This window comes from Xiphophorus couchianus, chromosome 19 (assembly GCF_001444195.1).
Source record: "Xiphophorus couchianus chromosome 19, X_couchianus-1.0, whole genome shotgun sequence".
In the NCBI taxonomy this organism is placed as follows: Eukaryota; Metazoa; Chordata; class Actinopteri; order Cyprinodontiformes; family Poeciliidae; genus Xiphophorus; species Xiphophorus couchianus.
This window is the reverse complement of record NC_040246.1, coordinates 4047030-4070562: the sequence shown is the minus strand read 5'-3', so window position 1 is coordinate 4070562 and position 23533 is coordinate 4047030. Positions and strand designations below refer to the sequence as shown.

General features: G+C 45.1%; 1 protein-coding gene across 1 annotated transcript; it reads right to left on the bottom strand.

The window, feature by feature from the left end:
* Window positions 1-17269: 17269 nt before the first annotated feature.
* Window positions 17270-23533, bottom strand: afg1la (AFG1 like ATPase a). Its single transcript, XM_028000469.1, has 13 exons — window positions 23389-23533; window positions 22913-23130; window positions 21361-21412; window positions 21171-21272; window positions 20824-20954; window positions 20635-20734; window positions 20073-20131; window positions 19914-19996; window positions 19764-19834; window positions 19585-19685; window positions 18813-18953; window positions 18628-18738; window positions 17270-17779 (listed from the first exon to the last, which is right to left on the bottom strand). The coding sequence occupies exons 1-13, from the start codon at window positions 23531-23533 to the stop codon at window positions 17639-17641; spliced, it is 1455 nt and encodes a 484-aa protein (XP_027856270.1). The 3' UTR covers window positions 17270-17638.

Genomic DNA, 23533 nt, shown 5'->3' with positions numbered 1-23533 from the left:
AAGTTTTCAGCCTCTGTGACGTCAGGATTCACAGAAGTTGTCAACCTCTGTGACTCATGACGTCAGAAGATTTTAGCCTCTGTGACTCATGACGTCAGAAGTCTTCAGCCTCTGTGAATCCGGACGTCGGAAATTTTCAGCCTCTGTGACATCAGGAGTCACAGAAGTTTTCAGCCTCTGTGACTCATGACGTCGGAAGGTTTCAGCCTCTGTGACATCAGGAGTCACAGAAATCTTCAGCCTCTGTGACTCATGACGTCAGAGGTTTTCAGCCTCTGTGACATCAGGAGTCACAGACGTTTTCAGCCTCTGTGACTCCTGACGTCGGAAGTTTTCAGCCTCTGTGACATCAGGAGTCACAGAAGTTTTCAGCCTCTGTGACGTCAGACGTTTTCAGCCTCTGTGACGTCAGAGGTCTTAAGCCTCTGTGACGTCAGGATTCACAGACGTTTTCAGCCTCTGTGACTCCTGACGTCGGAAGTTTTCAGCCTCTGTGACATCAGGAGTCACAGAAGTTTTCAGCCTCTGTGACTCATGACGTCAGAAGTTTTCAGCCTCTGTGACTCCTGACGTCAGAAAGTTTCAGCCTCTGTGACATCAGGAGTCACAGAAATCTTCAGCCTCTGTGACTCATGACGTCGGAAGTTTTCAGCCTCTGTGACGTCAGGAGTCACAGACGTTTTCAGCCTCTGTGACTCTTGACGTCAGAAGTTTTCAGCCTCTGTGACGTCAGGAGTCACAGAAGCTTTCAGGCTCTGTGACTCATGACGTCGGAAGTTTTCAGCCTCTGTGACATCAGGAGTCACAGAAGTTTTCAGCCTCTGTGACTCATGACGTCAGAAGTTTTCAGCCTCTGTGACTCCTGACGTCGGAAGGTTTCAGCCTCTGTGACATCAGGAGTCACAGAAATCTTCAGCCTCTGTGACTCATGATGTCAGAAGTTTTCAGCCTCTGTGACGTCAGGAGTCACAGAAGTTTTCAGCCTCTGTGACTCCTGACGTCAGAAGTTTTCAGCCTCTGTGACTCCTGACGTCAGAAGTTTTCAGCCTCTGTGACTCCTGACGTCAGACGTTTTCAGCCTCTGTGACATCAGGAGTCAGAAGTTTTCAGCCTCTGTGACGTCAGGATTCGCAGAAGTTTTCAGCCTCTGTGACGTCAGGATTCACAGAAGTTTTCAGCCTCTGTGAGTTATGACGTCAGAAGTTTTCAGCCTCTGTGACGTCAGGAGTCACAGAAGTTTTCAGCCTCTGTGACTCGTGACGTCAGAAGTTTTCAGCCTCTGTGACTAATGACGTCAGAAGTCTTCAGCCTCTGTGACATCAGCAGTCACAGAAGTTTTCAGCCTCTGTGACTCATGACGTCAGAAGTCTTCAGCCTCTGTGACATCAGCAGTCACAGAAGTTTTCAGCCTCTGTGACTCCTGACGTCGGAAGTTTTCAGCCTCTGTGACATCAGGAGTCACAGACGTTTTAAGCCTCTGTGACTCCTGACGTCAGACGTTTTCAGCCTCTGTGACTCCTGACGTCGGAAGTTTTCAGCCTCTGTGACATCAGGAGTCACAGAAGCTTTCAGCCTCTGTGACTCTTGACGTCAGAAGTTTTCAACCTCTGTGACTCGTTACGTCAGAAGTTTTTCAGCCTCTGTGACGTCAGGATTCACAGAAGTTTTCAGCCTCTGTGACATCAGCAGTCACAGAAGTTTTCAGCCTCTGTGACTCATGACGTCAGAAGTTTTCAGCCTCTGTGACTCGTTACGTCAGAAGTTTCCAGCCTCTGTGACGTCAGGATTCACAGAAGTTTTCAGCCTCTGTGACATCAGCAGTCACAGAAGTTTTCAGCCTGTGTGACTCATGACGTCAGAAGTCTTAAGCCTCTGTGACGTCAGGAGTCACAGAAGTTTTCAGCCTCTGTGAATCCGGACGTCGGAAATTTTCAGCCTCTGTGACGTCAGGATTCACAGGAGTTTTCAGCCTCTGTGACTCTTGACGTCAGACGTTTTCAGCCTCTGTGACTCTTGACGTCAGACGTTTTCAGCCTCTGTGACATCAGGAGTCACAGAAGTTTTCAGCCTCTGTGACTCTTGACGTCAGACATTTTCAGCGTCTCTGACTCATGAAGTCAGACGTTTTCAGCCTCTGTGACGTCAGGAGTCACAGAAGTTTTCAGCCCCTGTGACTCATGACGTCAGACGTTTTCAGCATCTGTGACTCCTGACGTCGGAAGTTTTCAGCCTCTGTGACATCAGGAGTCACAGAAGTTTTCAGCCTCTGTGACGTCAGGATTCACAGAAGTTGTCAGCCTCTGTGACTCATGACGTCAGAAGATTTTAGCCTCTGTGACTCATGACGTCAGAAGTCTTCAGCCTCTGTGAATCCGGACGTCGGAAATTTTCAGCCTCTGTGACATCAGGAGTCACAGAAGTTTTCAGCCTCTGTGACTCATGACGTCGGAAGGTTTCAGCCTCTGTGACATCAGGAGTCACAGAAATCTTCAGCCTCTGTGACTCATGACGTCAGAGGTTTTCAGCCTCTGTGACATCAGGAGTCACAGACGTTTTCAGCCTCTGTGACTCCTGACGTCGGAAGTTTTCAGCCTCTGTGACATCAGGAGTCACAGAAGTTTTCAGCCTCTGTGACGTCAGACGTTTTCAGCCTCTGTGACGTCAGAGGTCTTAAGCCTCTGTGACGTCAGGATTCACAGACGTTTTCAGCCTCTGTGACTCCTGACGTCGGAAGTTTTCAGCCTCTGTGACATCAGGAGTCACAGAAGTTTTCAGCCTCTGTGACTCATGACGTCAGAAGTTTTCAGCCTCTGTGACTCCTGACGTCAGAAAGTTTCAGCCTCTGTGACATCAGGAGTCACAGAAATCTTCAGCCTCTGTGACTCATGACGTCGGAAGTTTTCAGCCTCTGTGACGTCAGGAGTCACAGACGTTTTCAGCCTCTGTGACTCATGACGTCAGAAGTTTTCAGCCTCTGTGACGTCAGGAGTCACAGAAGCTTTCAGGCTCTGTGACTCATGACGTCGGAAGTTTTCAGCCTCTGTGACATCAGGAGTCACAGAAGTTTTCAGCCTCTGTGACTCATGACGTCAGAAGTTTTCAGCCTCTGTGACTCCTGACGTCGGAAGGTTTCAGCCTCTGTGACATCAGGAGTCACAGAAATCTTCAGCCTCTGTGACTCATGATGTCAGAAGTTTTCAGCCTCTGTGACGTCAGGAGTCACAGAAGTTTTCAGCCTCTGTGACTCCTGACGTCAGAAGTTTTCAGCCTCTGTGACTCCTGACGTCAGAAGTTTTCAGCCTCTGTGACTCCTGACGTCAGACGTTTTCAGCCTCTGTGACATCAGGAGTCAGAAGTTTTCAGCCTCTGTGACGTCAGGATTCGCAGAAGTTTTCAGCCTCTGTGACGTCAGGATTCACAGAAGTTTTCAGCCTCTGTGAGTTATGACGTCAGAAGTTTTCAGCCTCTGTGACGTCAGGAGTCACAGAAGTTTTCAGCCACTGTGACTCGTGACGTCAGAAGTTTTCAGCCTCTGTGACTAATGACGTCAGAAGTCTTCAGCCTCTGTGACATCAGCAGTCACAGAAGTTTTCAGCCTCTGTGACTCATGACGTCAGAAGTCTTCAGCCTCTGTGACATCAGCAGTCACAGAAGTTTTCAGCCTCTGTGACTCCTGACGTCGGAAGTTTTCAGCCTCTGTGACATCAGGAGTCACAGACGTTTTAAGCCTCTGTGACTGCTGACGTCAGACGTTTTCAGCCTCTGTGACTCCTGACGTCGGAAGTTTTCAGCCTCTGTGACATCAGGAGTCACAGAAGCTTTCAGCCTCTGTGACTCTTGACGTCAGAAGTTTTCAACCTCTGTGACTCGTTACGTCAGAAGTTTTCAGCCTCTGTGACGTCAGGATTCACAGAAGTTTTCAGCCTCTGTGACATCAGCAGTCACAGAAGTTTTCAGCCTTTGTGACTCATGACGTCAGAAGTTTTCAGCCTCTGTGACTCGTTACGTCAGAAGTTTCCAGCCTCTGTGACGTCAGGATTCACAGAAGTTTTCAGCCTCTGTGACGTCAGGAGTCACAGACGTTTTCAGCCTCTGTGACTCATGACGTCAGAAGTTTTCAGCCTCTGTGACGTCAGGAGTCACAGAAGCTTTCAGGCTCTGTGACTCATGACGTCAGAAGTTTTCAGCCTCTGTGACTCGTTACGTCAGAAGTTTCCAGCCTCTGTGACGTCAGGATTCACAGAAGTTTTCAGCCTCTGTGACATCAGCAGTCACAGAAGTTTTCAGCCTGTGTGACTCATGACGTCAGAAGTCTTAAGCCTCTGTGACGTCAGGAGTCACAGAAGTTTTCAGCCTCTGTGAATCCGGACGTCGGAAATTTTCAGCCTCTGTGACGTCAGGATTCACAGGAGTTTTCAGCCTCTGTGACTCTTGACGTCAGACGTTTTCAGCCTCTGTGACTCTTGACGTCAGACGTTTTCAGCCTCTGTGACATCAGGAGTCACAGAAGTTTTCAGCCTCTGTGACTCTTGACGTCAGACATTTTCAGCGTCTCTGACTCATGAAGTCAGACGTTTTCAGCCTCTGTGACGTCAGGAGTCACAGAAGTTTTCAGCCCCTGTGACTCATGACGTCAGACGTTTTCAGCATCTGTGACTCCTGACGTCGGAAGTTTTCAGCCTCTGTGACATCAGGAGTCACAGAAGTTTTCAGCCTCTGTGACGTCAGGATTCACAGAAGTTGTCAGCCTCTGTGACTCATGACGTCAGAAGATTTTAGCCTCTGTGACTCATGACGTCAGAAGTCTTCAGCCTCTGTGAATCCGGACGTCGGAAATTTTCAGCCTCTGTGACATCAGGAGTCACAGAAGTTTTCAGCCTCTGTGACTCATGACGTCGGAAGGTTTCAGCCTCTGTGACATCAGGAGTCACAGAAATCTTCAGCCTCTGTGACTCATGACGTCAGAGGTTTTCAGCCTCTGTGACATCAGGAGTCACAGACGTTTTCAGCCTCTGTGACTCCTGACGTCGGAAGTTTTCAGCCTCTGTGACATCAGGAGTCACAGAAGTTTTCAGCCTCTGTGACGTCAGACGTTTTCAGCCTCTGTGACGTCAGAGGTCTTAAGCCTCTGTGACGTCAGGATTCACAGACGTTTTCAGCCTCTGTGACTCCTGACGTCGGAAGTTTTCAGCCTCTGTGACATCAGGAGTCACAGAAGTTTTCAGCCTCTGTGACTCATGACGTCAGAAGTTTTCAGCCTCTGTGACTCCTGACGTCAGAAAGTTTCAGCCTCTGTGACATCAGGAGTCACAGAAATCTTCAGCCTCTGTGACTCATGACGTCGGAAGTTTTCAGCCTCTGTGACGTCAGGAGTCACAGACGTTTTCAGCCTCTGTGACTCATGACGTCAGAAGTTTTCAGCCTCTGTGACGTCAGGAGTCACAGAAGCTTTCAGGCTCTGTGACTCATGACGTCGGAAGTTTTCAGCCTCTGTGACATCAGGAGTCACAGAAGTTTTCAGCCTCTGTGACTCATGACGTCAGAAGTTTTCAGCCTCTGTGACTCCTGACGTCGGAAGGTTTCAGCCTCTGTGACATCAGGAGTCACAGAAATCTTCAGCCTCTGTGACTCATGATGTCAGAAGTTTTCAGCCTCTGTGACGTCAGGAGTCACAGAAGTTTTCAGCCTCTGTGACTCCTGACGTCAGAAGTTTTCAGCCTCTGTGACTCCTGACGTCAGAAGTTTTCAGCCTCTGTGACTCCTGACGTCAGACGTTTTCAGCCTCTGTGACATCAGGAGTCAGAAGTTTTCAGCCTCTGTGACGTCAGGATTCGCAGAAGTTTTCAGCCTCTGTGACGTCAGGATTCACAGAAGTTTTCAGCCTCTGTGAGTTATGACGTCAGAAGTTTTCAGTCTCTGTGACGTCAGGAGTCACAGAAGTTTTCAGCCACTGTGACTCGTGACGTCAGAAGTTTTCAGCCTCTGTGACTAATGACGTCAGAAGTCTTCAGCCTCTGTGACATCAGCAGTCACAGAAGTTTTCAGCCTCTGTGACTCATGACGTCAGAAGTCTTCAGCCTCTGTGACATCAGCAGTCACAGAAGTTTTCAGCCTCTGTGACTCCTGACGTCGGAAGTTTTCAGCCTCTGTGACATCAGGAGTCACAGACGTTTTAAGCCTCTGTGACTCCTGACGTCAGACGTTTTCAGCCTCTGTGACTCCTGACGTCGGAAGTTTTCAGCCTCTGTGACATCAGGAGTCACAGAAGCTTTCAGCCTCTGTGACTCTTGACGTCAGAAGTTTTCAACCTCTGTGACTCGTTACGTCAGAAGTTTTCAGCCTCTGTGACGTCAGGATTCACAGAAGTTTTCAGCCTCTGTGACATCAGCAGTCACAGAAGTTTTCAGCCTTTGTGACTCATGACGTCAGAAGTTTTCAGCCTCTGTGACTCGTTACGTCAGAAGTTTCCAGCCTCTGTGACGTCAGGATTCACAGAAGTTTTCAGCCTCTGTGACGTCAGGAGTCACAGACGTTTTCAGCCTCTGTGACTCATGACGTCAGAAGTTTTCAGCCTCTGTGACGTCAGGAGTCACAGAAGCTTTCAGGCTCTGTGACTCATGACGTCGGAAGTTTTCAGCCTCTGTGACATCAGGAGTCACAGAAGTTTTCAGCCTCTGTGACTCATGACGTCAGAAGTTTTCAGCCTCTGTGACTCCTGACGTCGGAAGGTTTCAGCCTCTGTGACATCAGGAGTCACAGAAATCTTCAGCCTCTGTGACTCATGATGTCAGAAGTTTTCAGCCTCTGTGACGTCAGGAGTCACAGAAGTTTTCAGCCTCTGTGACTCCTGACGTCAGAAGTTTTCAGCCTCTGTGACTCCTGACGTCAGAAGTTTTCAGCCTCTGTGACTCCTGACGTCAGACGTTTTCAGCCTCTGTGACATCAGGAGTCAGAAGTTTTCAGCCTCTGTGACGTCAGGATTCGCAGAAGTTTTCAGCCTCTGTGACGTCAGGATTCACAGAAGTTTTCAGCCTCTGTGAGTTATGACGTCAGAAGTTTTCAGCCTCTGTGACGTCAGGAGTCACAGAAGTTTTCAGCCACTGTGACTCGTGACGTCAGAAGTTTTCAGCCTCTGTGACTAATGACGTCAGAAGTCTTCAGCCTCTGTGACATCAGCAGTCACAGAAGTTTTCAGCCTCTGTGACTCATGACGTCAGAAGTCTTCAGCCTCTGTGACATCAGCAGTCACAGAAGTTTTCAGCCTCTGTGACTCCTGACGTCGGAAGTTTTCAGCCTCTGTGACATCAGGAGTCACAGACGTTTTAAGCCTCTGTGACTCCTGACGTCAGACGTTTTCAGCCTCTGTGACTCCTGACGTCGGAAGTTTTCAGCCTCTGTGACATCAGGAGTCACAGAAGCTTTCAGCCTCTGTGACTCTTGACGTCAGAAGTTTTCAACCTCTGTGACTCGTTACGTCAGAAGTTTTCAGCCTCTGTGACGTCAGGATTCACAGAAGTTTTCAGCCTCTGTGACATCAGCAGTCACAGAAGTTTTCAGCCTTTGTGACTCATGACGTCAGAAGTTTTCAGCCTCTGTGACTCGTTACGTCAGAAGTTTCCAGCCTCTGTGACGTCAGGATTCACAGAAGTTTTCAGCCTCTGTGACATCAGCAGTCACAGAAGTTTTCAGCCTGTGTGACTCATGACGTCAGAAGTCTTAAGCCTCTGTGACGTCAGGAGTCACAGAAGTTTTCAGCCTCTGTGAATCCGGACGTCGGAAATTTTCAGCCTCTGTGACGTCAGGATTCACAGGAGTTTTCAGCCTCTGTGACTCTTGACGTCAGACGTTTTCAGCCTCTGTGACTCTTGACGTCAGACGTTTTCAGCCTCTGTGACATCAGGAGTCACAGAAGTTTTCAGCCTCTGTGACTCTTGACGTCAGACATTTTCAGCGTCTCTGACTCATGACGTCAGACGTTTTCAGCCTCTGTGACGTCAGGAGTCACAGAAGTTTTCAGCCCCTGTGACTCATGACGTGAGACGTTTTCAGCATCTGTGACTCATGACGTCAGAAGTTTTAAGCCTCTGTCACTCATGACGTCAGATGTTTTCAGCCTCTGTGACATCAGCAGTCACTGAAGTTTTCAGCCTCTGTGACTCCTGACGTCAGAAGTCTTCAGCCTCTGTGACATCAGCAGTCACAGACGTTTTCAGCCTCTGTGACATCAGCAGTCACAGACGTTTTCAGCCTCTGTGACATCAGCAGTCACAGACGTTTTCAGCCTCTGTGACGTCAGGATTCACAGAAGTTTTCAGCCTCTGTGACTCATGACATCAGAAGTCTTAAACCTCTGTGACGTCAGCAGTCACAGACGTTTTCAGCCTCTGTGACTCCTGACGTCAGAAGTTTTCAGCCTCTGTGACTCATGACGTCAGAAGTTTTAAGCCTCTGTGACTCCTGACGTCAGAAGTTTTCAGCCTCTGTGACATCAGGAGTCACAGAAGTTTTCAGCCTCTGTGACGTCAGGATTCACAGAAGTTTTCAGCCTCTGTGACTCCTGACGTCAGAAGTTTTCAGCCTCTGTGACGTCAGGAGTCACAGAAGTTTTCAGCCTCTGTGACTCGTGACGTCAGAAGTTTTCAGCCTCTGTGACTAATGACGTCAGAAGTCTTCAGCCTCTGTGACATCAGCAGTCACAGAAGTTTTCAGCCTCTGTGACTCATGACGTCAGAAGTCTTCAGCCTCTGTGACATCAGCAGTCACTGAAGTTTTCAGCCTCTGTGACTCCTGACGTCGGAAGTTTTCAGCCTCTGTGACATCAGGAGTCACAGAAGCTTTCAGCCTCTGTGACTCCTGACGTCGGAAGTTTTCAGCCTCTGTGACATCAGCAGTCACAGAAGTTTTCAGCCTCTGTGACTCCTGACGTCGGAAGTTTTCAGCCTCTGTGACATCAGGAGTCACAGACGTTTTAAGCCTCTGTGACTCATGACGTCAGACGTTTTCAGCCTCTGTGACACCTGACGTCGGAAGTTTTCAGCCTCTGTGACATCAGGAGTCACAGAAGCTTTCAGCCTCTGTGACTCTTGACGTCAGAAGTTTTCAGCCTCTGTGACTCGTTACGTCAGAAGTTTTCAGCCTCTGTGACGTCAGGATTCACAGAATTTTTCAGCCTCTGTGACATCAGCAGTCACAGAAGTTTTCAGCCTCTGTGACTCATGACGTCAGAAGTCTTAAGCCTCTGTGACGTCAGGAGTCACATAAGTTTTCAGCCTCTGTGAATCCGGACGTCGGAAATTTTCAGCCTCTGTGACGTCAGGATTCACAGGAGTTTTCAGCCTCTGTGACTCTTGACGTCAGACGTTTTCAGCCTCTGTGACTCTTGACGTCAGACGTTTTCAGCCTCTGTGACATCAGGAGTCACAGAAGTTTTCAGCCTCTGTGACTCTTGACGTCAGACATTTTCAGCGTCTCTGACTCATGACGTCAGACGTTTTCAGCCTCTGTGACGTCAGGACTCACAGAAGTTTTCAGCCCCTGTGACTCATGACGTCAGACGTTTTCAGCCTCTGTGACGTCAGGACTCACAGAAGTTTTAAGCCTCTGTCACTCATGACGTCAGATGTTTTCAGCCTCTGTGACTCATGACATCAGAAGTTTTCAGCCTCTGTGACTCCTGACGTCAGAAGTCTTCAGCCTCTGTGACATCAGCAGTCACAGACGTTTTCAGCCTCTGTGACTCCTGACGTCAGAAGTCTTCAGCCTCTGTGACATCAGCAGTCACAGACGTTTTCAGCCTCTGTGACATCAGCAGTCACAGACGTTTTCAGCCTCTGTGACGTCAGGATTCACAGAAGTTTTCAGCCTCTGTGACTCATGACATCAGAAGTCTTAAACCTCTGTGACGTCAGGAGTCACAGAAATTGTCAGCCTCTGTGACTCCTGACGTCGGAAGTTTTCAGCCTCTGTGACTCATGACGTCAGAAGTCTTCAGCCTCTGTGACGTCAGGATTCACAGACGTTTTCAGCCACTGTGACTAATGACGTCAGAAGTTTTCAGCCTCTGTGACGTCAGAAGTCTTAAGCCTCTGTGACGTCAGGATTCACAGACGTTTTCAGCCTCTGTGACTCATGACGTCAGAAGTTTTCAGCCTCTGTGACGTCAGGAGTCACAGAAGTTTTCAGCCACTGTGACTAATGACGTCAGAAGTTTTCAGCCTCTGTGACATCAGGAGTCACAGAAGTTTTCAGCCTCTGTGACTTGTGACGTCAGAAGTCTTCAGCCTCTGTGACATCAGCAGTCACAGAAGTTTTCAGCCTCTGTGACTCATGACGTCAGAAGTCTTCAGCCTCTGTGACATCAGCAGTCACTGAAGTTTTCAGCCTCTGTGACTCCTGACGTCGGAAGTTTTCAGCCTCTGTGACATCAGGAGTCACAGACGTTTTAAGCCTCTGTGACTCATGACGTCAGACGTTTTCAGCCTCTGTGACTCCTGACGTCGGAAGTTTTCAGCATCTGTGACATCAGGAGTCACAGAAGCTTTCAGCCTCTGTGACTCTTGACGTCAGAAGTTTTCAGCCTCTGTGACTCGTTACGTCAGAAGTTTTCAGCCTCTGTGACGTCAGGATTCACAGAAGTTTTCAGCCTCTGTGACATCAGCAGTCACAGAAGTTTTCAGCCTGTGTGACTCATGACGTCAGAAGTCTTAAGCCTCTGTGACATCAGCAGTCACAGAAGCTTTCAGCCTCTGTGACTCTTGACGTCAGAAGTTTTCAGCCTCTGTGACTCGTTACGTCAGAAGTTTTCAGCCTCTGTGACGTCAGGAGTCACAGAAGTTTTCAGCCTCTGTGACGTCAGGATTCACAGGAGTTTTCAGCCTCTGTGACTCTTGACGTCAGACGTTTTCAGCCTCTGTGACTCTTGACGTCAGACGTTTTCAGCCTCTGTGACATCAGGAGTCACAGAAGTTTTCAGCCTCTGTGACTCTTGACGTCAGACGTTTTCAGCCTCTGTGACTCTTGACGTCAGACGTTTTCAGCCTCTGTGACATTAGCAGTCACAGACGTTTTCAGCCTCTGTGATGTCAGGATTCACAGAAGTTTTCAGCCTCTGTGACTCATGACGTCAGAAGTCTTCAGCCTCTGTGACATCAGCAGTCACAGACATTTTCAGCGTCTCTGACTCATGACGTCAGACGTTTTCAGCCTCTGTGACGTCAGGAGTCACAGACGTTTTCAGCCCCTGTGACTCATGACGTCAGACGTTTTCAGCATCTGTGACTCATGACGTCAGAAGTTTTAAGCCTCTGTCACTCATGACGTCAGAAGTTTTCAGCCTCTGTGACTCATGACGTCAGATGTTTTCAGCCTCTGTGACTCATGACGTCAGACGTTTTCAGCATCTGTGACTCATGACGTCAGAAGTTTTAAGCCTCTGTCACTCATGACGTCAGATGTTTTCAGCCTCTGTGACTCATGACATCAGAAGTTTTCAGCCTCTGTGACTCCTGACGTCAGAAGTCTTCAGCCTCTGTGACATCAGCAGTCACAGACGTTTTCAGCCTCTGTGACATCAGCAGTCACAGACGTTTTCAGCCTCTGTGACGTCAGGATTCACAGACGTTTTCAGCCTCTGTGACTCCTGACGTCAGAAGTCTTCAGCCTCTGTGACATCAGCAGTCACAGACGTTTTCAGCCTCTGTGACATCAGCAGTCACAGACGTTTTCAGCCTCTGTGACGTCAGGATTCACAGAAGTTTTCAGCCTCTGTGACTCATGACATCAGAAGTCTTAAACCTCTGTGACGTCAGGAGTCACAGACGTTTTCAGCCTCTGTGACTCCTGACGTCGGAAGTTTTCAGCCTCTGTGACTCATGACGTCAGAAGTTTTCAGCCTCTGTGACGTCAGAAGTCTTAAGCCTCTGTGACGTCAGGATTCACAGAAGTTTTCAGCCTCTGTGACTCATGACGTCAGAAGTCTTCAGCCTCTGTGACATCAGCAGTCACAGAAGTTTTCAGCCTCTGTGACTCATGACGTCAGAAGTTTTCAGCATCTGTGACATCAGGAGTCACAGAAGCTTTCAGCCTCTGTGACTCATGACGTCAGAAGTCTTCAGCCTCTGTGACGTCAGGATTCACAGACGTTTTCAGCCACTGTGACTAATGACGTCAGAAGTTTTCAGCCTCTGTGACGTCAGAAGTCTTAAGCCTCTGTGACGTCAGGATTCACAGACGTTTTCAGCCTCTGTGACTCATGACGTCAGAAGTTTTCAGCCTCTGTGACGTCAGGAGTCACAGAAGTTTTCAGCCACTGTGACTAATGACGTCAGAAGTTTTCAGCCTCTGTGACATCAGGAGTCACAGAAGTTTTCAGCCTCTGTGACTTGTGACGTCAGAAGTCTTCAGCCTCTGTGACATCAGGAGTCACAGAAGTTTTCAGCCACTGTGACTAATGACGTCAGAAGTTTTCAGCCTCTGTGACATCAGGAGTCACAGAAGTTTTCAGCCTCTGTGACTCATGACGTCAGAAGTCTTCAGCCTCTGTGACATCAGCAGTCACTGAAGTTTTCAGCCTCTGTGACTCCTGACGTCGGAAGTTTTCAGCCTCTGTGACATCAGGAGTCACAGACGTTTTAAGCCTCTGTGACTCATGACGTCAGACGTTTTCAGCCTCTGTGACTCCTGACGTCGGAAGTTTTCAGCATCTGTGACATCAGGAGTCACAGAAGCTTTCAGCCTCTGTGACTCTTGACGTCAGAAGTTTTCAGCCTCTGTGACTCGTTACGTCAGAAGTTTTCAGCCTCTGTGACATCAGCAGTCACAGAAGTTTTCAGCCTGTGTGACTCATGACGTCAGAAGTCTTAAGCCTCTGTGACGTCAGGAGTCACAGAAGTTTTCAGCCTCTGTGACGTCAGGATTCACAGGAGTTTTCAGCCTCTGTGACTCTTGACGTCAGACGTTTTCAGCCTCTGTGACTCTTGACGTCAGACGTTTTCAGCCTCTGTGACATTAGCAGTCACAGACGTTTTCAGCCTCTGTGATGTCAGGATTCACAGAAGTTTTCAGCCTCTGTGACATCAGGAGTCACAGAAGTTTTCAGCCTCTGTGACTCTTGACGTCAGACGTTTTCAGCCTCTGTGACTCTTGACGTCAGACGTTTTCAGCCTCTGTGACATTAGCAGTCACAGACGTTTTCAGCCTCTGTGATGTCAGGATTCACAGAAGTTTTCAGCCTCTGTGACTCATGACGTCAGAAGTCTTCAGCCTCTGTGACATCAGCAGTCACAGACATTTTCAGCGTCTCTGACTCATGACGTCAGACGTTTTCAGCCTCTGTGACGTCAGGAGTCACAGACGTTTTCAGCCCCTGTGACTCATGACGTCAGACGTTTTCAGCATCTGTGACTCATGACGTCAGAAGTTTTAAGCCTCTGTCACTCATGACGTCAGAAGTTTTCAGCCTCTGTGACTCATGACGTCAGATGTTTTCAGCCTCTGTGACTCATGACGTCAGACGTTTTCAGCATCTGTGACTCATGACGTCAGAAGTTTTAAGCCTCTGTCACTCATGACGTCAGATGTTTTCAGCCTCTGTGACTCATGACATCAGAAGTTTTCAGCCTCTGTGACTCCTGACGTCAGAAGTCTTCAGCCTCTGTGACATCAGCAGTCACAGACGTTTTCAGCCTCTGTGACATCAGCAGTCACAGACGTTTTCAGCCTCTGTGACGTCAGGATTCACAGACGTTTTCAGCCTCTGTGACTCCTGACGTCAGAAGTCTTCAGCCTCTGTGACATCAGCAGTCACAGACGTTTTCAGCCTCTGTGACATCAGGATTCACAGAAGTTTTCAGCCTCTGTGACTCATGACATCAGAAGTCTTAAACCTCTGTGACGTCAGGAGTCACAGAAGTTGTCAGCCTCTGTGACTCCTGACGTCGGAAGTTTTCAGCCTCTGTGACTCATGACGTCAGTAGTTTTCAGCCTCTGTGACGTCAGAAGTCTTAAGCCTCTGTGACGTCAGGATTCACAGAAGTTTTCAGCCTCTGTGACTCATGACGTCAGAAGTCTTCAGCCTCTGTGACATCAGCAGTCACAGAAGTTTTCAGCCTCTGTGACTCATGACGTCAGAAGTTTTCAGCCTCTGTGACGTCAGGAGTCACAGAAGTTTTCAGCCTCTGTGACTAATGACGTCAGAAGTCTTCAGCCTCTGTGACATCAGCAGTCACAGAAGTTTTCAGCCTCTGTGACTCATGACGTCAGAAGTTTTCAGCCTCTGTGACATCAGCAGTCACAGAAGTTTTCAGCCTCTGTGACTCCTGACGTCGGAAGTTTTCAGCCTCTGTGACATCAGGAGTCACAGACGTTTTAAGCCTCTGTGACTCATGACGTCGGAAGTTTTCAGCCTCTGTGACGTCAGAAGTCTTAAGACTCTGTGACGTCAGGATTCACAGAAGTTTTCAGCCTCTGTGACTAATGACGTCAGAAGTCTTCAGCCTCTGTGACTCATGACGTCAGAAGTTTTAAGCCTCTGTGACTCATGACGTCAGAAGTTTTCAGCCTCTGTGACGTCAGGATTCACAGAAGTTTTCAGCCTCTGTGACTCATGACGTCAGAAGTTTTCAGCCTCTGTGACGTCAGGAGTCACAGAAGTTTTCAGCCTCTGTGACTAATGACGTCAGAAGTCCTCAGCCTCTGTGACATCAGGAGTCACAGAAGTTTTCAGCCTCTGTGACGTCAGGATTCACAGAAGTTTTCAGCCTCTGTGACTCATGACGTCAGAAGTTTTCAGCCTCTGTGACGTCAGCAGTCACAGAAGTTTTCAGCCTCTGTGACTCCTGACGTCAGAAGTCTTCAGCCTCTGTGACATCAGCAGTCACAGACGTTTTCAGCCTCTGTGACTCATGACGTCAGAAGTCTTCAGCCTCTGTGACATCAGCAGTCACAGACGTCTTCAGCCTCTGTGACATCAGCAGTCACAGACGTTTTCAGCCTCTGTGACGTCAGGATTCACAGAAGTTTTCAGCCTCTGTGACTCATGACATCAGAAGTCTTAAACCTCTGTGACGTCAGGAGTCACAGAAGTCTTCAGCCTCTGTGACTCCTGACGTCGGAAGTTTTCAGCCTCTGTGACTCATGACGTCAGAAGTTTTCAGCCTCTGTGACGTCAGAAGTCTTAAGCCTCTGTGACGTCAGGATTCACAGAAGTTTTCAGCCTTTGTGACTCGTGACGTCAGAAGTTTTCAGCCTCTGTGACTCCTGATGTCAGAGGTTTTCAGCCTCTGTGACTCGTGACGTCAGAAGTTTTCAGCCTCTGTGACGTCAGGAGTCACAGAAGTTTTCAGCCTCTGTGACTCATGAAATCGTGTTCTGCAGTCTGAACAGGCAAACGACCTAAAAGTGTCCCACATGCGCAGTAGAGGGCGCAGTATCGTCAGCCGTCTCAGTTTTCTCCCAACCATAAAAAGAAGAAGTGCTCAGTGTTCAGACTGTCATGAAAAGATCAGATACAGGTCGAATTACGTAAAAAAAAAAAGAAATCAGAATTGGGTCACTTCAGGCTGCAGTGTGAACGCAGCTTGATATGTATTCATTAACATCAGAGTGATATCAGTCTGTTCCTATCATTAGTTCATGTTTTACATGGGAGAAATGATGAGGTGTGGTTAGCCGCCAAGACGACGTCTATTCGTGTTTGGCACCACAAACAACGTGTGACTCAATTTCAGCTGACAGATAGAGATTGAAAATAATGAAAAATTTACACAAAAATCAAAAATGGGTTTCTGTCAAAAAAAAGGGCGATTACCGTATTTTCCGCACTATAAGGCGCACCTAAAAACCTTCAATTTTCTCAAAAGCCGACAGTGCGCCTTATAATCCCGTGTGCCTTATATATGGACCAATACTGAGCCACAACAGGTCTCACAACTACGGTAAGCAGCCGCCGACTTCATTTCCCCCGTAGAAGAAGAAGCGCGTGGTGCACGCTGGGTTTTGTGTAAAGACCCCAAAATGGCTCCTATTAAGAGACAAGCTTACGACGCAGAGTTTAAGCTCAAGGCGATCAGTCAATCAGTAGAACACGGGAATAGAGCAGCAGCGAGAGAATTTAACATGAACCAATCAATGGTGCGGAAGTGGATATATATTATGATTGCACTAACGTTTGATTTACCGTAACAGTACCAGACTGTTTTTTACGTGTTTATTGAATTGAGGAAAAGTTCCCCTCCACTATATGTTATACCTTGCTGTTGTTAAAAGATAAACTGTGTCACGAAAATACCACGTCACTGACTTTACCTCGGGGAAAATAATAAAACAGCTGTTTGTTCATTTTGGGAATGAACAGAGTTTTCAGAACGCTGGTTTGTAATCTATTAATAAAGTTTGACTGACCTATCTGACTATTTTGTTGACATTCCCTTTATCACAGCTCCATCTAATGGATGCATAACGTAACCCCAGCCTCTACTGTAGCGTCTATTCTATGCGCCTTATAATGCGGAACATACGGTATATCTTATCTAGTTTACATATCAAGTGTTTTCTGAATAATCTAAGTGCTTTTCCACAGTTCCTCTGATTGAGCTCTCACACTTTTAATTCCTCATTGTTTTATCACCAATAATTATTACTGTTTCATCTAGTTTCCTTTGATTTGATCATTTCATTGTGTTTGTCTGCTCCTAACCTTTGTAATGCACTTTGAGTTGGATTTGAATATATGAATCGTGTTCAACAGACAAAACTCGATTGGTTGGTTTAATAACAAAGAAAACAAAAGCAGACTGGAGGCTCATTGTGTCTCTGGAGGAGCTGCAGAGATCCACAGTATCTGTGGTAAGACTTGAAAATGTTCTGGTGGCCCGTGTAGCGATTTCCTTCCATTTATTTAAAATGAGTTTTTAGATTGGTTTTTGCTTTTATTGTCATTTTGTAGCACTTTGAGATTTACATGTAAAGTGCACTATAAATAAAATATTATTATTCCAGTCTATACATATGTGGTACTTATTGTTGGTCTAATCACAAAATCCCCTTTAAATACATGGGAGTCTGGTTGACTAAATGCCAGAAAGGGGGATAAATAATTCATGTTAGTCCACTGAAATTTTGGAAATAAATAAAAATAAAAGTATCTCTTTGCAGATAAGAAACCAAGATTTAAAGTGGTCATATTTATATTATCATTTCTTCAGAAGCAGCTAACCATTGCTTTCAGACTGGACTGATCCATTCAGACTTATTGATTAAGATAAAACACAACTCAGTAAGAAATCATTTTATTGAAATACTTAAAACAAAACAGACTCATAAACTTCCATATCTCTATCAACTGTCCATGTTGTGTTTTTATATCTTTCCCCCCAAACAACAGAGAAGTTAAAAAACTTGAGTTATTATACGACACTGGATCAAAAGCGACATGCCTTCCCAAAAATCCACCTTAAAATGACGCTTAAAGTGCAAATTTGCATGTAAATGATAAAATTATTTTAGATACTAATAAATATTGTAAGTACATTTGCACAGATACTGTTAAGCAGTCCCCTGGTGCTCTGTGCAAAGGGGAGATGGAGTAGTGTAGTATTTGTTTTGGCATATATGAGAGTAGTTCATAAAGTATCCTGCATTCTTATTTTCCAGAAGCTTTTAAGCTTCTGTCCCCGTCCAGCCAGTAATCTTCAGTCTGCATCTCTGTGAGTCGAGAAACGGTTCTCTGGAAGGCAAACTTCTCCTCCTCCCCGCTGAAGATGGACAGACTGCTGGCTTCGTCCTGTTACGGAGAGAAAAGTTTACTGAGTGGAAACAGGCGACGCTTTAGAGAAATATAAGAATATTAGTGGAGAAATGTGAGTTTTCAGTGAAGTTTGGGGCACTCAATTTTGATTTTGGCCACATAATAATAATGAAAAAAAGTAAGTAGAGGAGTAGATTTAATGCTGGTCCAATCAGAAATGCAAAATGTTATTTTCAACTTTCAGAACATTGTAGACAGACGGAAAATGACAGAGTTACTCAATTTTTACAGAATCACCAGTAAAATCTATCATTTGATTCAGATATAAAACTACAATTTTAAAAATGCTAAAAATGTGACAAATAGAACGTCTTACAAAAACATATTTTTAAAAAACTTTCAAGAAATGTTCAGATCTGAATGCCTAATTAGTTTGGAAAAGGAAGAGATTTGGTTGCACTTAAACCATGAAAACTAACTTTTACTCATCACACAGAAGTAAGAAACAAAACAGAATTTTCAAGCTGAAAAAGGTTAGGACACTGGGTCTCTATCGCTTTAAAAAATCCTGCTCTTTTTGAAACTGCCTTCAGGAAGTCATCACAAGCTCAATAGAGTTGATTTTACATACTACTTTAAGAAATTATTTACTTAAAACAAACCCCTATTTCCTGCTGAAACACTATTAGTGAGTTAGTTTGGTTTTATTTCAAGTTCATTAATATATTTCCACTAGAAACTCGACTCTTTGGATCTGCACTTCTGTCTCCTGACGTTTTTCTAAGCCCGTCTGAGTGACAGGATCTTTAATTGCTGATGTTTTTCTGTCCCGACAGCACAGACTGTTCATGGAAAACAGGCTCAACGGTAAAACCGATTCTCACCCTTTTCAGCCCCAGGTCATCCATCAGAATGTGGCTCTCGTCGTGACTATGATCCCCGTCTTGAACAAAAATGTCCTCCAGCGGGCGTTCGGCGAGTATCACCACCCGTACCTGAGCCGAGAGAAGACTCCACTTTTGCGTCTCGCTCGACGGGCCGGGAGAGCGAACGAGCGACGGCGGCGTACCTTGTGGTCGTACAGCGCGTCCACGAGCGTTATGAGCCGCCTGGCCTGAGTTTTCTTGTTGAGCGTCAGCAGAGGAATGTGTCGGATGAAGACTGTGTCAAACAGTCTGGATATTTCCAGGTAGTCGCTGGCCCCTAAAGGCTGAAAGAGTGATTTCTGGGTTTCAAAATAATGCAGCAAAAAAAAAACCTTGTTTCATGTTAGATTCAAGTAGAGCATGAAACAAATGTTTAATGTTTAATTTTCATAAGATAGTCACTTAAAACTGTGTTTTTCAAAGTCCACTGCAAAAACACAAAATCTTACCAAGCAGTTTTTGTCTAGTTTCTAGTGCAAATATCTTGAAATAAGACAAAACTAACTTAAAAGCAACTTTTCAGCAATAAATAGAAGCTTGTTTTAAGTCAATAACTCCTTAACATTGATGAAAAAGTTCTTGTTCCATTGGCAGATTATTTCACTTATAACAAGATTTTTTCCCCAGGTTTTTAGTGAAATAATCTGACAAATGTAACCACTACTTTTTCATCAATATTAAGAAAGTATTGATTTAAAACAAGCTCTTCTATGTTGCTGAGAAATGACTTGTTAATTAGTTTTCTCTTACTTCAACTGTATCAAGATATTTGCACTTGAAACTCGACCGAATACTTGGTAATATTAAGTATTTTTGCAGTGTGGGGTTCTCTGTGTTTATGGACACATGCTGAATGCATGACCCCTGTCAGGTCAAACAATATCAACCCTAAAAATGCGAAACAAACAGACTCACTCTGTCGCACAGCTCCTCAAACGTACAGTCTGCGATCGTCCCGCAGGCTTTGTTCAGACGGACCTTCCGGTTGTGAACGTTTAAAACTCGCGGCCGGGTAACTAAACATTTAAGAAAAGACAAACGTCAGCCATGCGCCACAGTAGCAGACGTTGGCAGGTGTGGAGTTGGGCACTCACTGTCGTTCTGTTTAAAAGCCAACTCGTCGAACATTTTGTCCAGCGTTGCCTCGGCGTCAGGTTCACCGGAGCTACAGAGAATGAAAGAATTGCTAAAGGAAAGAAAAGCAGCGTTCCTGCTATGTTTTCGCCAAGCCGAGCGTGACTTACAGGAAGTAAAGTTTCCCCGCAGAAGGTCTGTTCCGTTTGCGGTAGTCGATGCCTGAATCGAGGCGAAGAGTTTGGCAATATTTCTGCAGGTGGCCAAAGAGACGTTTCACCTTTAAAGGGCCGTCTGCTGGAAGGCGGGTTCAGTATGTTTTAACTTACCTGCAACACTGCGATGAAAGGCACAAAGTTGACTCTCTGCAGGCCGTTTTTATACAAATCTGATGGAACATAACGGGTTTTGAAATGTTAGCTGCAGCTTTTGTGAAATATTACCTAAATGAATCCGTTTTAAACAGAAACAGACCCAAATCCTGTTCTTATCACCAAGAACAGCCTGAATATTTTCCTTCATTTTTTCCCATCCGAGTCCAAAAGTGTTTGCAAACTTGGTGTGTTTCTTTTAATAATGTCAAAAACTCTTATAGTTTTGGGTCTACAATGATTTGAACTTCCCTTTCTTACGAATTATAATAATTTTTTAAAAAATCACTCCTTTACTGGTTTCAATTATTGGCTGGGTAAACGTGCCAAGTTACAATTTTACCTGTAGAATAATATTAGAGTGACACAAAACCTATGATCTTTAATTTTGGTTGTTTTGGGGAGGAAAAACTTCCAATAACTTTTTTATTTATTTAATTGATTAGTTTCTTCCTATCCAGACAAAAACTACAAAAAATATGCAGTTTTGAGCAAATGTGCTAAAAACCTCACTAATGACCTTCAGGTGGACGGTTGGACGTCGCCACGACAACAACGCCGTTCAGAAACAGATTTTCAAAAAGCTGCTTTAGGATCATGGCATCGGCGATATCTGTGACCTGAAATGGAAGTTAGCAATAAGAGTAATTTTAACAGCGTGAATAAACACGTGGGGGTTCTGTTTCTTTAAGAAGGTCATTTAAAGCACCTGGAACTCATCGAAGCAAAGCAGACGGGCCTCCTCGCTGATCTCCTCGGCGACCGGAGCGATGGGGTCGTAAGATTTGGCCATTTTCCCTGCTTTCCTTTTGGGCATGCTCTGCTTCAACCGATGGATTCCTGAAACCAAGCAGCGAAAATTAGGAGCAAAACAAACACAAAAAAAAAGTTGGAGAAGTATTAACATCCCTGTGTGACTTTTTCCAAAATGTACGTCTGTCTCTCGATGGAGGAGGAGCATGTCGTTTTTGTCGATGCATTCAGAGCTAATTTCTTCATCCATTATTCTGCGCCGAACCAAAGCGCTGTTACCTCAGAACCAGACAAACCACTCACTTTTATGCACGTCCAACATAAAACCGTGGAAGTGGACCCTCTTTTTCCTCTCCGTTTCCACATGTGAATAAAACATGTCCATCACCATCGTCTTCCCTGTGCCTGAAACAAAAACAACATAACAGGATCGTATGAATAAATAAAACACATTAAAGCCAGATGATCAGGCTTCATGCTTCAGTTCTCTTACCGACGTCGCCGTAGATGTAGCAGCCTTGAGGGGGCTTTGGTTTGGAGAAAAACTGGAGAACACACACACACACACACACGTAAATCAGTAACAAGATTCTGACCAGTTTGAGTTAGGAAGATTTTTCATCATGTAAAAAAGTAATTGAAAGCAGTTTTATGAACAAGCAGAGGCTGCTTTCTTCTCTTTTTACCATTAGTGAAGCATTTGAAATATTTTTGTTCAATTCACATTCAAAAATATTTTATTGATCCCAAAAGGAAATTTAAGAAGTTCAATAAATTCCAAAGTTAAAAGCAAAGTTTAAATAAACTCAATAATGACGGAGGAGAAAAACAAAAAAATCCTTAAACAGATCAGACATAAAAAAAATTAATAAAAATACTGAAGCACGGTATTTTTCAAGACCTTGAATGGGAGGAAGAAAAAAGGCAATAAATTTGAGAAAATTTTGCATATATATATTCAGTGGGAGGAAAAAAATCCAACATTAATTTTTTTTTTTTTTTTCCCCAGCAAAATCTCTGGCGGCACAATTGTTGGCCAAGTTGATCAAACTTTGCCCAGTCCGTTTGCGGTAGTCGATCCCTGAATTCTGTCCTTTGTCCAGTAGGACAGAACTCAGTTTTCTCCTGTGATGTTTCACAAGGTTGCATCTTACAGAGAGACAGATCTTTGACTAAATCTGTCCACAGTCCTCAGTCTTCTCTTCTGCTGTTTTCTCTTCAGGTCGTCTTATATGTTTTCTGTAGGATTTAAGGCCTGATAGCCATGGAAAAAAAGAATCATAAATTTTGTTTCTGGTTAAAGATTTCTGTGTTTATATGGTCATATTTTTAGGATAACTATTCTGCTCAAACACACAATTATGGCCTATATTTATGGGTACAATTTGATCAATTTTGACATAAAATCTAATATATCAGACTTTAAGAGGACATTTGATTAACTATTAGTTTATGATGATGCATACTTAAATATTTTAAAGGATTAAAAAATTTTTTTTTGTTCTTTTACCAGTTTCCAAATTACGTAAAAATAAATAATAATAACAATAATAATAATTCAGATTCTAATCTCTGAATTTTGAGAGGAAAATAAAGTCAGATTTCTTTTTTTTTAGTGGCTCTAATCCTATTTTGTATGATAGACAATATGACAACAAACAGAAAGAGGGTGAAATCACACAATGATAGGTAAAAACCGTGAACCAGAATAACACTTCAACAAATGGCACAAAAACACATTGCATGTACTCAAAAAGTGAACAATATAATCAAATAGCAGCACATCTGTACAGACACCAATACAACCAATAATATTAAATGTTTTATCTAATTATGTCTTTCCAAAGACAATGCAACAATCACCTGCTGCTCTGTGTACAGTGACACAGAAAAGTATGAACACGCACAAACATTTTTGGCACATTTGGCAACCCATACTTTTAACCGTTACACTTACGTACAATGTTTTTTCTGGGTTAAGTCATAAGAATACGCGGCTCTTTAGTGGTCACACAAAAAATGAGGACATGTATGTTAATGTTTACCCTCGACAGGATGGATGTGGGTCTATTGGTGTATCCTCTCAGCGTTTTGTGCAGCTCGTCCAGCTTCTGCAGTACCGCTCTCTGGTGCTCGTCCTCCCGCAGGCTCCCGGCTCGGATCAGCCCGCTGTAGTGATCCAAAGGACCGCTGAACCCGGCGGCGGTCACACCGCTCTCCACCTCCACCGCCGTCGCCGCCTGGCCAGCCGTCACCGAGTAACCTGACAGACGTCACACCGAAAACAAAAAAAGGTACGTCACTTCATTGTTTCCCGCTTCAAAAGTCAGAGCTGTGATTATAAAGGCGAGCAAATTTTAGAAGGTAACTAATTTGATAGCTGAGAAAGTGTAAAAATTCACTATTTCTTTGTACAAAACAACAATAACCGTACAATTAACAAGACAAATGACACATTTATAGATATTTTTAAATAAAAGAAACACTAATTAATATAAAACACGCAACTAATTCGTCTCACCTCGCCTGTAGAGCTCTGTTAAGCATTTTAAAATCTTTCTAGAACAAAGCTGCTCTTTAAAAACGCACTTTATTCCCACCAAGGCTGACGGTGACATCTTCACAGAGAGCGGCATGTAGGCTGACATCTTGGTGTCACAGGTCAT